General features: G+C 40.5%; 1 protein-coding gene across 9 annotated transcripts in view; it reads left to right on the top strand.

Annotated features, from left to right (window-relative positions):
• LOC115333616 (5-hydroxytryptamine receptor 2A-like) overlaps window positions 1-17,706 on the top strand; it is a 103,740-nt gene that overhangs the window by 38,805 nt on the left and 47,229 nt on the right. For 8 of the 9 annotated variants that reach the window (XR_005931014.1, XR_005931012.1, XR_005931011.1 and 5 more), the window contains one exon: window positions 12,141-12,783. Coding sequence is in view for 2 of the 9 variants with exons in the window: in XM_029996802.2 (XP_029852662.1) it covers window positions 12,396-12,783 (388 nt within the window). In the remaining 7 variants the exon portion in view is untranslated. The remainder of the gene's footprint in view (window positions 1-12,140; window positions 12,784-17,706) is intronic. The other variant, XR_005931013.1, reaches the window with a different exon arrangement.

Genomic DNA, 17,706 nt, shown 5'->3' with positions numbered 1-17,706 from the left:
GATTTTTGGCCCCTTTTGTCTTTCTCTCAGCTGTAAGGCCTAGGAAAGGAAAGAAGCTAGAACTAAAGAAATGAAACAAAATACTTTTTTAAAAAAGTCAAGCTAATAAGATTTTTTTTAAAAGTCTAGATAATAAGATTTAATCAAAAAAGCCATGATGTTAGAACAAGTTAAAAGAAGTATTAAACAGTCCCTATTCAATGCTGAAAAGAGAAAGCAGGCTTGCAAAGTGCCCATGTATGTGTGCAAGGATGCAACTGATGAGAGAGAGAAGGAAGGGAAAATGGAAAATGGGTGAAATCTGTGATCCTGGATTTTGGGAGGAAAGCTGGCCTGAAGGAGGAGTGCTGATGGCCTCTTGGGCTGAATGTGTGGGTCAGCCTCCTTGGAGCTAGTCTGGGTGCATGTCGATGGGAGGGTGAGGTCAACAGGGCTGTGGGTGACCTCCCCATGTTACCACCCTGTGGTGCTGCAGGTGAGGAAGGAGCAGGGCGAAAACTGATGGAGAGAGCTAAGGCAAGAGGTCTAATGGTGTGGGGGTGAGGAAGAGGAATTGAGAGCAAGTTGGTCTGCAGAGAACCATGTGATCATTTAGATGCTAAAGACCAGTTAGATGATCGAAGTAGCTGAAGAAGAAAATGTACTTTCTTGCAAACATGGAACTTACCGAGAAAGGCAGAGGAATACTTGGAATTCAGAAATGTTTCCGAAAGGCTTTGCCTAGATATTGCAAACCTGCTTGTGCAAGTAGTCTCTCTTCCTCAAAGCAAGAGTCATGACTATGACCCTGCCTCAGTGGAGCCTACAGAAAGAAACACAATGGAGCCACAGGGATGGTGGAGGTTGTCAGTTCCACTTTGTTAGAGTCCACCACGTATTGTCCCCTTGTATGGTTAAACAAGCTAAGCCTTTTATTCTTTTCTTGTCGGATGACTTTTGTTCTGCCTCTCATCTTTGGATGAGTGCAGCCCAATCACGCTTTCTTTGCCCAGCCTCTGAGCTGGCTGGGTACGTGCCAGTGCTGGTCTGCATGGCTGTGTCCATATGGCACAGCAATCTCCGTTGCTTACTCAAGTTCTCAGTGCACTAACACATCTTAGGTGGAACATATCTGTGGCCTGCTGCCTGGAGCTGGCTCACAGGCAGGACTCTCCTGCCCATGAATGCATAGGCTTGTTCCTGTTTGAATCATCTTTCTTGAAAATAGAAGATTAGTGAATAAAAATACAAGTATTGGCACTCAAGTGTCTTGTGCCAGTGGCATTAATTCCTTCTTATCTTTACAAGAAATCCCTTGCTTGGTCTATATATATAGCTTAGATTATGTTTGTCTCTTTCACGTCCCTCTTGTGCTGATGTATGGCTCAGATGCTGAAGTAATTATCTTTGTTTCCAACTGATAAACTCTTAGTTTACAGCCAAATTCTGTTAGTTATTTATAGTTTGTATTATCACATTTCATTATTAGTTGTGTGATTAGTTCAGTCCTCGAAGCCATTCAGTTTCTCCTGTGTGATGTTCTGGCCTTTCCCTACGTGGGTGTTGCATCCTGGTTTTGAATCATCAGTACATTTAATTCCCAAAGTAAATGTTTTGTTTTAGCATCATTAAAAAAAAAATCAGAATGAAATTACTATCAAGATCAAACCTTGCCAACCTCAACGAACAACTTGCTTCCAGACCAGGGTTTTGTTTTTCAGCCTAATCCATTTTCATCTCCTCTGCAGCCAACTCCACGGCAGTTTCACAATTGCTCTGTTCATCTTTTTCTCTGGAGTTTACCTAATAATTTCCCTGGTGCCACCATATGATGAAGTCCGTGTAAATTAGAACTACTGCATTTCTTTTGCCTAGAGAATGGGGTGTTAAAGAACAAACAAACAAAATCCCAAGACATCCCAGTCAAGACTGTTACAAAGTACACCTGGGAAACTCATGTCGCATTTTATAGCACTTTCCATGTATCTCCATGTCTTTAATTTTCCTTTTAAATCTGTTCTGAAATTTTGCCTGGTTAAGATCAAACTAAGAGGTTTATAATTGTGTGGATCATTTTCTATCTTTAAATGCAGGCATCACACAGACCAGTTCTTTTAGCTGTTTCAGTCTGATGTTGTTCTTTGCCTTTTTTTTTTTTAACCTGTTGTGAAGAGTTTTCTTTTCTACCTACTTTTGTCTCTAGGGTTTCCCTTAGTACTGATGTACCAAAATATCCAGTTGTGATATATTTAGATCAGAGAAGTATTGGCTTTCTGAATTTATACTGTCAGTCATCCCCTTTTAAGTCCATGTTGATCAGTTTACCAAGGGGAGGGGGGGAACCCCAAACAACACTAAAAAGATAAAAAACCCTTTGCATTTTTGCAGTGTTCTTTGGGCATGTGTTTGTTGGGTTTTGTTTTGTGGTGTGGTTTTTTGTGGGTTTTTTTCATTTGGTTAGTTGTTTCTTTGGTTTTTTGTTTGTTTTTTTAAATCTTTTTAAGGAATTACTTAACCTTTTATCAGTCTTTGTTCCCTAACATTCCCAGGATCCAATGTATTCCTCGTACATTAAATAGCCCTGTGAGAGCCTGTAAAACTGGAAGAAGAGGAAAAATACAGCTGCCAGGTCATGGTCCCCTTCTCTGCTGGGGAAGGCAGTAGACCATCTCCACAGATCTTAAAGAAGAGGTGCAGCGGTGGGACCTGAGCTTTGGTGTGTAAGAGGCTGCACGCTGCCAAGAGCTGGGTTTGAATCACTCCGTGAGCATTATCCATACAGCAGTAACCTTTGGCTATTCTTGCTATGAATAGCTACATTTTCTATCTAATTGTTCTTATATCAACGTTGTTATGTATGAGATACAGATAAGTAACTCATGAATGTTTCAGCAATCCCTTCTCTGACATTGTACAGGTATGTGAAAACACATATTTAATTATACTATTATAGTAAAAGCCCTGAGCGGTTTGTCAGTTTGCTAGGGATGCTTTTTATTATGCCTTCCCCTTTGCTTTGCTTTTCCCTGGCTTATCTGATGCTGTGATTTTTTTTTTTGAAGATGCTCAGGCAGCACTGGCAACAGGAGGGACACTCAGTGGCATATATTAATAATGCACCACCACATTAGGTAGGAGGCCTCTATTAAACGTCTTATAATTTAAAATAAATAGCTCTTTGAGCTTTGAATTAGAGGGCTCAGCAGGTTCAGGTGCTTACTGGGAAAATCAATTTGAGAGAGAAGTGATTTCAGCTGTGTGAACCCCATGGTGAGCAGCCACATACTGGTGACGTGGCAGGCTGTGCACAGGCACGATGGGTCAAGCTGCCTGAGTCCAGGGTCCATGTGCAAAGCAAAGGGGAGATTCTCCCTGGTTCATGTGTGGCATGTGGTGCAGAGTGTGCCCCACGTCACTGCATAATAAAGCCCAGTCTCTTCGATGAGCGATGTTACCAAACTGGTGTGATTTCAGAAGACACAGAAACCTGGCGTGAAAAGAAAGCTATAAATGCAACATCAAATGATTTCTTGCTTGGTTAAGAAATTTGCCTTATTAAGTAATAGATGAGTCACCACCATTCCTCTAAAAGTGGGCACATGTGTTTTATGTAATGGTGTATGTTCATGCCATGACTCATGATCTGGCCTGGTGAATATTCATGTTCTTCCTTTCCAGGTTGACTGCTGCTTTCTATCGCTATTGCAAAGTATGCACGATAACTTAAGATTGTCAGGTTTATTTTTATTGAATGTGAGATTTCCCCTAAAACATAATTTGAAAATAAATCGCTTCATGATTATTTTTTATTTAGATACATGTATGTATTTAAGTATGTTTTGCTACGGGTGCATATATACTGCTAACAAATGCCATGTATATGGTAACTGAGAGTTATGAAGGTATTCAACCACACATGGGATGGAGCACTGTGCTGCAAAAACTGATGAAAATTGGGGCGTCTTCTGGTTTTTAAATAGGCATGGCTTTAAAACTTACAAAAAGTGAGCTACAGAAAGCCAGGCAAGTGTTTTTGTTGTTTTGTTTTATTATGTTTTGTTTTGGGAGAAAACATTGCAAGTGCTCCCTTCCAGACCTTAATGCTGTAAACTAAGAGCTGTCATGCAAAACATTTAAGAGGGAAGAGAAAAATTAGTTTTCTTGTGAGTAGGAAAGAGTTTAATAGTACCTTACTACAACAACCCTGAAAAGCTGAGGGTAAAAAACCTACAACATAAGATTTTCCACCAATGTTACATTTGATGTTTACCACGTCGCATGGCTGATTTAAAAAGGGACTGAAGGAATGTAACCCCAGTGGTGGCAGAAGTGGGGTCTTTCCAGCCACAAGAGCTGCATTGGTGAATTATGCAGACTCTCAAACCTCTGTGTGCCAGGGAGCGAATACACATGATGCCTATAGCGAGTATTGACTTTTTAATGCTGGTATTGAATGCTTTCAGTTATTTATCAATAAGTACAAAGCAAAATCCAAATTTTAATTCACAATTAACTGCATGCGCAGTGGCAGGTGAACATCCCGCACAATAATAAGGATCCCAAAATATACCTGCCAAGGAGGGTGAAGGATGCTCAGCTGGTCTTTTTACAAAGGTGAATTTCAGCCACTGGGGACACACTTATTTAAAAAAAAAAAAAAGGCAGTTTGGAATGATATCTACACATAGAAAATATGAACAACTATAGTATAATCATTCCAAGAAGTTAGGACAGTATGTGATGAGGCTCAGATTTATTCTGTTGTAGTATTTCTGTGTGTCTGAACTGAGAGCGCAATTTTATCATTGCAGGGAGTGGCAGAGTATCTACATCTTCTTGTGAGGTTCCCAGGTGCTCTTCCACCAAGGGAAAATAAAAAATAAGGATGCTAGTCTTACTGCCAGAAGGTAGATTAAGATCTCTTCTGTGTGCTTGTATTGCCTTGAAATGTCTGGAAAAGAAATTAATGCCTTTCTGACTCACTATGAGGGAAGATAGAGAGAGGGAAATTAATGCTATTTGGTTTTGGACAAAACGGTAGTGATTCATTATTATGGCCCTACAAAATATCATTGCTTGAGCTTGTGTCTGAGAAAATCCATTTTCCTCTTGCTGTGGAAAAAATGAAATATTCTTTTTTAGTTTGCAAGTAATTAAATAGTTATTTTCTGGGTTGGAATTAAAGAAGAGTGGTAGAAAGCTGTGTTTGGGGAGGTTTCCCTAATGTTTTATTAAGTGTTTTTTACACTGATTTATCTCCAGTACCTGCTGGGAAAACTTCCAGAATTTCTTGCAAAACTGAAGAGGGAGTATCAAATACCTCCTTAGAAAGAAAGTCCCTAATCAAAGTGCTAGTAATACAGTACCCAGTTCAAGAGTGGAAAGTATTCAAATACTTAAAATTAGGCATAAGCACTTCTCTGGACTGCATCTTCACTTAATTTTAAAGTGGGTATCTGCAGAATAATCATTAGGTTTTGATTTTTCTTTTCCCACTGAAATGATTGTGAAAATGTGCCTCTGTGTTGATAGTGCATATATTACGTTCAAAAGATGGGAAGATTTCCTAATGCTACCAAGTGACTAAAACAAATGAGAGCTTTCTACAATTGCTGCTTTTCAGAATATACTTGAACTGTAGGTTCCTCAGATGCCGGTGACCTCAACAGGTGACCAGAGGTGAGGACTTGGCATTGCTGCGTGCATCTTCATGGTGTGATAGGGGCATGTGTTGGTGCAGCTGTAGGGTCCTGGTCCCCACGCTGTGCAGACTGGGATCCTCATGGTTGTGCTCTCCCACCTGGGCACGCACTTTTGTTTCTGGCCTTGGGGAAACAGAAGGGGACAGGATGTGCTGGTCTTATCCTGAGCTTGAGTAGTAGCATCAAGCATGGGGTGCGTATCCAGGGATAGGAGCTCAAAAACACCCCCTGGTTGGACAGCTCTGCTCAGGAGCGCACTCCTGACACAATTGTACAATAATTTAGGCTGTAAGGGACCTCTTGAAGGTCCCTGGACTACCCCATGCTCAAGGCAGGACTAACTTCAGAGTTAGATTGGGTGTCTGAGGGTAATCCCCACCTGTGTTTTGAGCATCTCCAAGGATAGAGATCCCACAGTCTCTCTGTGACCCACTTCCCTTGTCTGATCACCCTTACTGTGATTTCTTTTATCTATTTTTTTCCTATTTTATACATGATTTCCTTAGATCTATCACTGTGACAGTTGCTTCTTGTCGTTTTGCTGTGCAGCTCTTGGAAGTGTCCCACTGTCTTCTCTGCAAGTACCAACAGGTAGCTGTAGACAGCAAATGCATCCCCATTCAATGCCTTTTCTCTGGGCTGAAGCAAACCCAGTGCTGAAGCAAACCCAGTATTTAATGTGCTTCACCCCAAATCACCTGGGGGTCTCTGTTGGACTCACTGCATTCTCAGACACCATTTAAAAATAGATCTGCACAGAAATAGGGATGCATCTTAGTCCTGCATCTTAGTGCTGCTACTAAAAGGAGAAAGACGAGTTGCAAGTGCCTAGTAAATATAAAAATATGATTTTATTCAGTCACTAAAACTAAAGGGGCCCTTGCAAGGGTGTCATGAAAAGATGTACTTTAAAGCAACCTTCCATTCCAAAGAAAAATGAAAATGAATTTGGCAATGCATTAAAAAAATAAATTAATAAAGATGTAAATAGAAGGAAATACAGAGTCTAGAGTGAAGAATGAAGCCTTAAATCTGCCTTCTTGAGCCTAAACTGTGTATCCTATTATATAATGTAAAATTATTTGCCATTTCATAAAGGGCTTCATGGAGCTATAACAAGTTACATCAGCAGACTATCTGGCTCAGATAGTTATGAACTATCTGCAACTGTTTTCCTGTCCAAAATTGCAGTACTTGCAGTTCAGTTTACTCAACTTCAGATTTATTTTTACCTTTATGGAGGTCTACCATCAAAGCCAAGGCTGATAGAATAACTTTTGATTTAAAAATATGTTTGATCTTTAACAACTTGTTGGCTCTCATCTGCTTATCAATGAAATGTGAAATGCAACTCAGAATTGAATATTGCTGATAGTTTAAGAGGAAGAAAATCACTTCCACTCACATATGGCCTTTGTGCCTTTGACAAGCCATGTTTTTCTTGTGGGGAGGGAATTGCTGAAAGTCATCGCTTTTGATCATTAAGTACTTCTGTTTTTTACAGCAAGACTTACCATGAATTAATGTATTATTCTCCTCTCTGAGTCTGCCTGAGACTGAGGTTCTTTTCTGGGGGCTAAATCCTTGATTTCTTACCCAATTTCAAATGCATATTGTTAAGATTCAGGCTATGAGTCCCAGAGAATTATTAAATGGTTTATGAGAGCGCAGGAGCTCTGCAGTCTGTCCAGGAGAGGCAGAATCCTTGCTGGGGGCTGGCGAACATCTCAAGTTCTCAGCAGGTAGCTGATTTTCTCCAGGAAAAAATGTTCTGGGCTTTGAGGGGTAAAAAACCTATAGACAAATGCATTTAATTCAAAGGAAAAAAATAATTATGTTTATTCCAAGAAAGGTTGGTCAGTTTGTTTGTTTGTTTGTTTTTTCCTTTTAGCAAAAGTAATGGTGGTAAACACTCCCAAAGGCATGCGAACCCCCCAGTGCCCCACCAGTACAGACTTATGAACCACCATAGCTTTTGTTTCCCTTCAACTTAACCTTCTGGAATATCTGAAAACTTCAGCATACCAAACTTGCTTTAAATAATTCATATGCTCTTGATAGAAGAGAAACAAAAATGTTTTTCTAGCTTAATTTTATTCTAAACTGGACTTAAAGACTGAAGGAAAAAGGCATGCCCAAAGAACTCTTTACTTACCTCTATCAAAAAGCAGGAGTGGCATAGACAAGAATTTGGCTTTGCTGAATGTTTAAATTGTAATTTTAAGGACTGTCGGTAATAGATTGAACTGGAATTGAGGATTGACCACAAATTTCAATATGTGCACTTTGAAGCTAGCTATTGGAAAAAATCTGTGGTAGGCACAGGTTTTAATTTAAAATTATGGAGATATTTCTTAAATATATACAGAATTCATGAATAAAACGTGAATTATTTTTCTGGTACAGTGATGTACTTAGAAGACTAAGGCTGAAGGTATTAGTCATAAAGTTTTACCTTGTGGAGACTGAGGGATGCAATGAAAAAGAAAGCTGATGACTTCAAGCCAGAATCCATATAAAATAATGATAAAAGTATTAACAAAGCAATAGGTTGGTTAATTCTGAAGGTGGATCCCAATCTTGAGCATTGCTGTAGTCAAATTCCCACGTATCATTTTTCAAAATGAATGTGCAAAATGCTTCCTCTATTGATTTTAAGGCAGTTGAGAGAGATTTTTTTTTTTAATTTATTTATTTTACTTTTTTTTTACCATTATAGTCTTGGATAAAACCTATACCACTTTTGAAAACCCTCATTATCCTGATGTCCTCTCCAAGGTATTCCTGCCACTAGAGAACCTGATGCTGTCCTGGGATGAATAACAATGATTCTTCAGGCTGCAAAAACTGAAAATAAAATAAATAAAGGCAATGTAGAAAAATGTCAGTGAGACTCGATAAGGACTCTAGCACAGGGTGTTTCACAGAAATGTGGTAGAATGGAGCCAGAAGCATTGGCTCAGACCTAAGAGTCACCTCTCCTCAGTGTAATGTTTTCCTTTCTGTTTATGCCGAGGTAAGAGGTGAAGGTCCATCACTGTTTACGCCAGACCTGGTGATGGTTGAATTTAGGGAACGTCAAAACAAGCGGTGATGCTATTCTGGTCTGAGAGTGTGGCTCTTCCTTCCTCCATTTCCCAGGTTCAGGGACCTGGTTGTGCCCAGGGGCGGCTGTCGGTGCCAGCAAGAATGAGGGCTGCCAACTTCTTTCTGGCCACTGTCAGGGACAAGGTGACATACAAAGCAGTGCCAACATCTTCGATCCATCTAAACCAGGAATTTGGGAGCTATAGGGTAAGGCAGAGCTCCTGCCAGTGTCATTGCTTTTTTTCTACACGTCTCTCCTACATATATACCCAGTTGTTTCAGGTATTGCATTTCCATTAGTGCACCTGAAAAATGCTTTTTTAGGTGTCTTTGTCATTTCCTTTTCGTTTCCTAGCTCTGTATTGGCACAAAAATAGCAATGGCTCTCTTCATGAGTCACTCCAGGTAATAGATAGGTGAATGCGCCAAGTTTTAAAAGAAATCATAATTTCTTCTAATAGCAAAAATGGAATCTGGAGTCTGAGATTAATTTTTACCATTATAGTCCTAATTCAAAACATTTAGTTTCTCAATATCATAGCATAATTTTACTCTTGCATGTAGAACATGCACATTTTTAACTACTGAGAGGAGTGTGGGGGGAGGATTATTGAGAAATCTGTTAGACTTTGGAAAATGTAATTTTCTTGCTGAGAAGTTAGTATGTACCAGATTTGCAGAATTTACTTTGTGTAGAAAGCATTTTGCTCAAAGTCTGCCTCTGTGTGTGTTTGAAAAACTGCTCGTTTAGAGCAAGCAAATGAATTTTGATGTCTCCCTTTCTTAGATCGTCCTGACAAACCTGATTTTTCTCCTGAGGATAATTTAATTCAAAGCAAATTGTATTTGGTGACTAGTATAATTTTGGAACCCCATGCTTTGCAGTACGTTAGTAGCCAAATAACGTACATTTTATTTTTAATAATAAAACTGATGAATAAGCAAGTGATAATTCTGTCTGCTGATTTTTTTTTAACTCCATGCTCTGATGCAACATCATTCATAGAAGAAAATGTTATTGCAAATACATTTGTGAAATGCAAGAGAGAATGACCCTACAGACCATTTCAGAATTCAGTCCTGAGCAGTTATAAAATTAAACATTTTTAATTCAGAGTTGTTATCTTGCAGTTAGGTTGGTTTTGGGGGTTTTAGGATCTAGAGGAGGCACCTCCCTGCCCGTGTTTCTTCAGCAACCCCAACTAGCATGTGCCAGGAACATCAAGCTCATTCACATCTATGGCAAGAGTGGTGGTAGTGTCACCTTCTCCAAAACCTCCAAGAGCTAAGACCTGGGAAGAGTCAGACCAAGGCTGGGCATCCTATTGTCTGACCATGTGCCCATGTTTGCGCATGAATTTTCTGCTCATCCTGCCAAAGTATTATTGTGGCATGATCAGGAGTGCCCAAGAGTCATGGAGCCAAAGAGAGTGAGTTTCTGGAGACCCAGAAATTCCCACTGGCTCTAATGGGGGTGTCCTGCATAGCAAAGCTCAAGTGCCACAAAGCTGCCTAGTGCCTCCTTCACTGTTGAACAGTGATTTGGAAAAATGGTTAATTTTGTTCACAGCTTTAAAGTAAAAGCTGTGTTTTGAAAAAAATACTCTGAAGTATTTTGAAACTTTCTAGAGACTTTTTAGAACAGCTAAGTTGGAAAAATAAATGGTCCAGTGACTACTTGCTAATTCATCTTCATGTGCAGCTGCAAAATTATTTTCTGTGCACATAGTGCAAAACTTCTTCCTAAATATGAGGTTCAGAGACCCTTTGGGAGTAATTAACTATAATGCAGAAGCAAATCTGGGTTCATTGTATGCACTGCTCATTTAAGAAATGTTTTTGTGCACAAAGCCCATTAGTAAATTTCCAAAACCTCCATGAATGTTAAGCATTTTATTATAGGACTCTGAGCACTTCTTATTTTACATAAAATCTAGTCTAATCCTATGAATTATATTTAGCTTTTGATCCCTGGATAGCAAATTGCTGTGTCACATGTGTGCTACAGTGTATTCAAGGGCTAAATGACTTTTATTTAGTTATTTATTTAACAGTGATAGAACAGCTCTTTTCCTGTGGAGTACACAAAATGTTGAGGATATGCTCAAAAAAAAAGTTGCATGCTATGGATTTTATTCTACTTACTGGTTGACTTCCATACAGTGTGGGGTTTTTTTTGTTGTTGTTCTACTAACTGCTTTCCTTCTGTGCTTTTAGTCCTATGCTGTACATGTCCATCTGATGCAATGGAGATGCAAAGCAAAGCTGCTGTTTTCATCAGTTGCACACGATTGGCAGGCAAAATGATTGAGTTTCTGAGGATGTGATTTAGCCAGGATTGGGAATACATGCCCTTAGCCTCAGTGGGTGTAGGCATGTGCCTGAAGTTAAGAGTATGTTTAATTTGCTGAATTAGGTCAATGCATGAGGCTAATGGGCTCCTTCAGAAGCCGCAGCGTGATGCTTTCGGGCCTGTGTTACATTGGCAGTTAGGCAACATAATCTGACTTGCCCTCACTGTCAACTAATTTGTGAAGAAGCATAAATCATGTGCGATGCTCTGAGGAAATCTGTCCTACCGCCTGTGTGTGTGATTAGGGTGCTGATACTTGCACATACTGGGCAGTAGTCCTGGGCAGCAGGCTGGTGGGACTGGGCTTACTGGCCCAGCTGTGTGCTGGTAATCAGCACAGAAGCACAGTGGCACAAAAATGAATGAAGAAGAGCAGAAATAACTGCTAGATTTTATGAAAGTTTGTCCTTTCTCTTCACTCTTTGTTATCTGTTTGTTTGGAAAGATTGACAGCATAGTATTGTATAATGTTACCTAATATATAGCGTCTTATCCACCATTTATTTCCTAATAAAACCCAAACTATAGTCTTCATTATTATCGGAGAGTTAATCATTAACTTCTGAGGGTTTTTACAACACCTGTGCTTTATCTCAAAATATGCAAAATATATCCAAACACTTCCATTTAAGGTGATGGTTTACACTGTGCTTTGGCTGCGCTATCTGGATTGGTTGGAATTTCACGCAATTACTATTTTACACAGCAGCAGAGTATCTGTGAAGTGGCTATCAATTGAAACATATTTTGCTCTTCAGACTTGCTTTTGCAAGTTTCACAAAACATTTCATTAGTGATAATCAGCTTTTAACCAGCCAGAGCAGACTGATGAGATTCTCTCCCTCTCTCCCCCATAATTGTAGGCATAGTCTGTACCCATAAGATAAATTACTTGCAGTCTGGAGAACATCCTAGTCAGCAGGAAGGGAGAGAATAAGAATGTCTTTTACGTGGGGATAAAGAAGGTGTTGTGTATACTGTGATTTCAGTGAAAAATATACTTTTTCTTTCCTTTTCAGAATGGTGGACCTGGAAACCAGCTGGAGATTGCAAAGTCTCCTTTCTGTTGAGGTTGCTGGTCAGTGGTCATCTTCCACCACACTCAAAGAAACTGGAAGAGCTCCACACTAACTTCTGTAAGGTTTGTTTCACCATGGAAGATCAAATGATTTTCTGGCTCAGGTTTTGTGAAGTTCGGCATCTGCCTTGGACCCACAATTTGGAAAAGGGATCATCTCTGAGGCGCGGTTAAGAGACAGAAAAACCCCTCCCAGATGATGAGCACTCTAAGTAGTACTGGAATATTACTCAGCTTAACGACAGTGTCTGTTACGCTGGATTTTAATTTGCGTGGTGGTCTGATGGCTTGGTCCTTAAGCAGCAATTTGACTCTGAATCAGAGTTTGCCTACGTCTGATCCTCTTAATGCCTCTGAAAAGGGTGAAGTCTCTCGGATGTCCGTGAGGGAGAAGAACTGGCCGGCCCTCCTGATCCTGGTTGTCATCCTGCTGACCATTGGGGGTAACATATTGGTAATTATGGCTGTATCCTTGGAGAAGAAGTTGCAGAATGCCACGAACTTCTTCCTGATGTCCTTGGCGGTGGCAGACATGCTGGTGGGTATCCTGGTCATGCCCGTGTCGCTCATTACAGTCCTGTATGGTAAGTGGCTTCCCTCCTTGTTTGACTATACACTTTCACAGGGAATCCCCTGAGGCTGCAGCAATCTGCTTTGCCCCGTTTCTCGTGCGTTGGTGGCTTGGGGAGAATCAGTGTGGGCTTGGCCATGGGTCTGTGCTGAGGTTCACGCTCTGCTGGGTGAGGGCAATGCTCTGCTGGGAGCAGAGCTTGTTTCCATGCTGCCGGGAATGACCTGTGAATGGTGTTGGTGTAGGGGTTTTTTATTGCTGAGACCACCAAAAAAGACCTGCAACAGTGAGTCAGCTTGTTACCTTTTTGGTTGGACTGCCCCAAAATTAGCTAGGACACAAGAGCTTAGGGAAAAGCTGAGGAGTCTGTTTGTGACTGACCCAGCTCTAGGCCAGGTCGGAATCAGTCCTTGAGCTCCCACTGATATCAGTGGGGTTTGAACAAGAATGTGGTTAAGAAAGGAGGTTTGCACTAGTAGATTTGCAATTCAAATAAAAGCTTTCACTCTTGGCATTTATACCTGAGCTTGCCTTGTGCCTTTCACAGGGTCATTTTGCCTTTCTGTGCCTCAGTTTCCCTATCTCTAACCTGAGAAAATGCCCTCCATTTTAGAACACTTTGAGATCTGTATGTATAGGCATAAGCATTTATTTCTCCCCTACCATATTAGGGTCAGTGTGTTTGTGCTAAAGTAGAGCATTGCTCCTGCACTCAAGTGTAGAATCACTGTTAGCACTTCAAAGGAGTAAGGTATCAAATGCATCCAGCTTTCTCATCTGTCCAAGACTCCAAATCCAATTTTTTTTCAGCATGGTGATAGGACTCTCCGCTCCTGGATATTACAAAGGGATATTGCGTTTGCCTCTGTATCACTGATCATCATGTTTGTATACTCACGTATCAATATGATGTATGTGTGTTTAATAGATAATATTTAATCACTTTTGAAGCCTGTTTTCAGATTTTCTTTGAAAAGTACTTAAATATTGATATTTCTTGGAAACAAATAATACTGTTTACTTACAAATTTGATTAGAAATTGGTTTACTGTCCTATAAAGTAAAATGTAGGGATATTTATGTGACTTCTTCACTTGCCTAAATGATTAAGTCGGACAGAGATTAATTTCTAAAACACATTGATCAAGCATACATCATTCCAAAGCCTATATAACTTGTCTACAGTGAGTTAAATCAATATGTGATTTAGGTACAGACCTAGCCATTGAGATCTTATGCATAAAGCCTTTTATTTTGGGCTGTCAGAATAGTTCTATCTCTAAATCTTCTGTGTGTTACAACATGTCTATTTTATTTTTAGCATTTTACTCTGGTTCCCTGGAGCTTGAAAGGGAGCATATAAATACTGAATGATTTTATTGACCTGCACTTGCATAAATTCTGGATTACCTAGTGACTCTAAAAAGGTGAATTTATGGAAGTGATCTTCCTACATACATATTTTCTGAGTCTTTGGAAACTAATGGAAATGGATTTTCCGTTTTGCCTGGAAAATGATTACTTAAAGTTGTTTAGAGGTGTAAAGCATGCTGCATATTTAGAGGCAAGTAAATATCATTGATCTGAAGAGGAGTTGTAATTATTCCTCTTTTCTACCAGAGTACCAGTATTAGCTGCTGATGGCCCAAGCACCTCTCCGCAGGCAAGTGGCATTGAATAGATTTTTGGGCAAAAGTTATAATTTCAGAACAGGCATGGAAAAGTTGTGGAAATACTGAGAGAAATGAGAATAGCTGCTGTTACTTCAGCAGAGCCAGGAGGCCACCAGAACCATGCTGGTTGCTGGCATTGCTCCCTTGGGCCAGCTTGGTAGCCCTTGTTAGGCTGGACCAAAGCAGGCATGTTGCCTTCAGGCTTTGTGAGGGGAAGAGGAAAAGCTCCATTTGGGGAAAGCAGAGCCTTAGAGGAACTTGTGGACTGATTTGAATAAGACCCCTGTGAAATCACTTTTCTGTATTATTTAAGCTACTAATTGTGGAAGTAAGCAGCCAGTGCTGTGCCACTCCAGCAGCAAGGGGAGAAGGCTGCCAGAGGGAGTAGAGAAAGTCTCTCCCCTCTCCCAAGTGATTATTTGCTAATTCATCCTGAAAATAAACACTCGGTTTGATACCCAGAGGCTAACGGGCATGGACTGACAGGGTATGTCTGAGAGAGGACCAAAGCAAAAAGACTGAGGTTGTGTCAAGGGTATTGCTCCTCTTTAAATCCACCATAAAATGCAGATGCCCTTTTCTGGGCATCTAGAAAAATCATTTAGGATGTAAGACTAACAGGACACATCACCCTTCAGCATTTGATGGTTCATGTAAATTAGACATGCATGCAAGAGCACAGAGGAAAAGCAGGTTAAACCTGTCACCCATCCTTACATACAACTTGGACCAAATACAGCTGTGTCTTCCTCAGCTTCACATGTGCTGGAGTCATCGAGCTTTTCAGAGTCCTACACCTATTTCTAGCTTTGGCAGGGAGGGGAGGCAGGTACCTTGTATATTATACACCAAGATTTGGTGGACCAGTTCTTATGACAACATGAGGCAGCAGCTGGAAAGGCTCTTGGCAGAGTCGCAACGTTAACAAATGTTGTTATAACTGACAGCCTCCAGAGATCCATCACTTATTCCCGAGTCTGTTTTATCTGGTGTCATAAGTAGCATCTCTGTACCATTGCACACACTGGTTTTGAGGACAAAATCTGGCCTCTTGGGTAACATGGGGTTTCTTGGCTTAGTTTCCCTTGAGCTATGGTTTTTGGAAAAATGGTTCTTCTTACAGCAGCCTGCAAGCACTCTGGATGCCACAGTGGCCAGTAGGACAGTGGACTTTATCTTGTTTTCTAAAAGCTAGAGGTCAGGAATTCCAAACATATACAAATGCTTTAGTAGGTTTTATATTCTGTTTGACATGGTAGCACACAAACCAGTATCAGTGATTAAGGGGGCAAATATTCACACAGCAGAAGAATTCCTCTGGGAGTAACCGGGGTTCATGGCCATGGACTGAGCAGGGAGAGTGTTACTCCTTGGAGCTGTAATTGTGAATGTTCAGTCATTTTTATGCTGTATGTCTTACCCTGTGCATTCTATATAGTGTAGGTTTGAAACTGGGCTGTTTCAAAAGCTGCTGTATGCTGCATGGAGGAATGTATGCAGCACATCTCTTCCAGATTTGTAGAAGTCACTTTTAATTTATGTAGTCAGAAAGGAACCTTAAAAAATGCATATAATGAAAGCAACTTCATCACTCTCCTATTTAAGTTTCCACGTCAGCACTCTCAGCCCCAGTGATAAATTCTGGTTTGCAGAGTAGGTTCATTTCCTTACTTTTCAGCTAATGAGGTAGATGAAGTAGATTTTACTTCAAGCGTAACCAGAAAATTAGACACCCTCGACAAAGACTTCTGGTTTTCAGTGGTTTGCTTTTCTTAATTAGAAGAAGGAAAAATCAAGTTGTCAGTTAATTCAAGAATCTTATTACAAAGGAAGGGCTGGCAGGATGCGTCATGCTGGATTTTTCCAGTTAGTCAGTGCTCTGATATATTTATCAGTTAGTCTTTCTTAAATGCCTTAGACTAATCGATGAGTTGCATTTGACAACTTAGAACGTTTTCCACAGCATGCAGTTCCTAACGAACCAAACAGATTAGTATGCTAAATAATAAGCATGTATTGGGGACACTAAATGAGAAATTAACACCATGTTTAATCTCAATGGAAAAACTTCTGATTAATTAAAGATACTGGTGTGATAAGGCATCAAGTATTCTGCATGTAATGGAGCTTCTGACAACACATGGAGATTGTCTGCTCACCTCGGAGCATTTTAGGGACAAGCAGTGGTGGCTTTGCATCGTGTCTAGTGTTTATGGGCAAGAAAGAGAGGGCTGTTCTTTGTCTACTAGGACTAGTGAAGGAATGCAAGAGAATCTCATCAGCTGATCTGAGGGGAAATTACAGAAGGTATTAAACTTTCTTTGTTCTAATGAAATGGGTTCACAGCTGCTAACAAGTTGCCAGAGTGTGGCCAACAAGCGGCCAGCACACTCATCTGTGACTCCAGGTGCCCAGGCTTCTCTCTTCACATTTCAAAAAACACTGTAATGCTGGCAGCCAGATGCAGCTTCCAGGAAGGCTGGTATTAGATGCAGCATTCATTAGCCCCAACTGCTGGAGCAGCTTTACATCCAGATTATTGTTATTATTGATAATTATCATCATTATTATGTGGTGACAGAGATGTGCTGAGCACTTGCGGCAGACTTCGCTGTTTATTTCCCCTGCAGAGGGAAGGGGGGGAGCAGAAAGAGCTGTCAGTCAAACAGCCTGTTCTGCAGTTTCATTTCGCCTGACCCTGCTTTGCCTTTCTAGGGTGGCACTTGCTATCAGCAGTGAACATCTTGCAGAGAGACCTGATCAGGCAAGACAAGGACAAGGTGTTGCTGAGTAAGTTTCTGGGTGCAGTCGATACCTGAAAGGACAGACGGAGGGTGCCTGGGGTGTTCGTAATGGAGATCTCCTCAGCAGTGCCAGGGCATGCTGCACACTTTGATAATGCTGGGTATTTTCTGAAGCTGCAGCAAGGAACAATGTGCTCCTTCAACAGCTGGGGCCATCTGCTCTGTCATTTTTTTTTTTTTTTCATTTATTTTTTTTGCCCTGCTGATTTCTAGTGCTCTCAAGGCACAGGTTAGTATTTACTGCTGCAAGCAGCCACATGCACCTGAGTCCAAATGCTGTGTGGCAAGGATACAAGGAGTTAAATACAGTTGTTGTTTTGGCCCTTCATTCTCAAGAAAAAACAAAACAAAACAAAAAAAAAAAAAGGAGGAGAAAAGATTAAATAAGAAGTGACGTTTCTTATACTGGAGTTTCCTTAACTCTTTTAGTGTATTCATGGTTGTGAGTTAAGTGTCTGC

The sequence above is a fragment of the Aquila chrysaetos genome, chromosome 21 (assembly GCF_900496995.4).
Source record: "Aquila chrysaetos chrysaetos chromosome 21, bAquChr1.4, whole genome shotgun sequence".
In the NCBI taxonomy this organism is placed as follows: Eukaryota; Metazoa; Chordata; class Aves; order Accipitriformes; family Accipitridae; genus Aquila; species Aquila chrysaetos.
The sequence above is the reverse complement of the archived record's forward strand: the minus strand, read 5'-3'. Positions and strand labels throughout refer to the sequence as shown.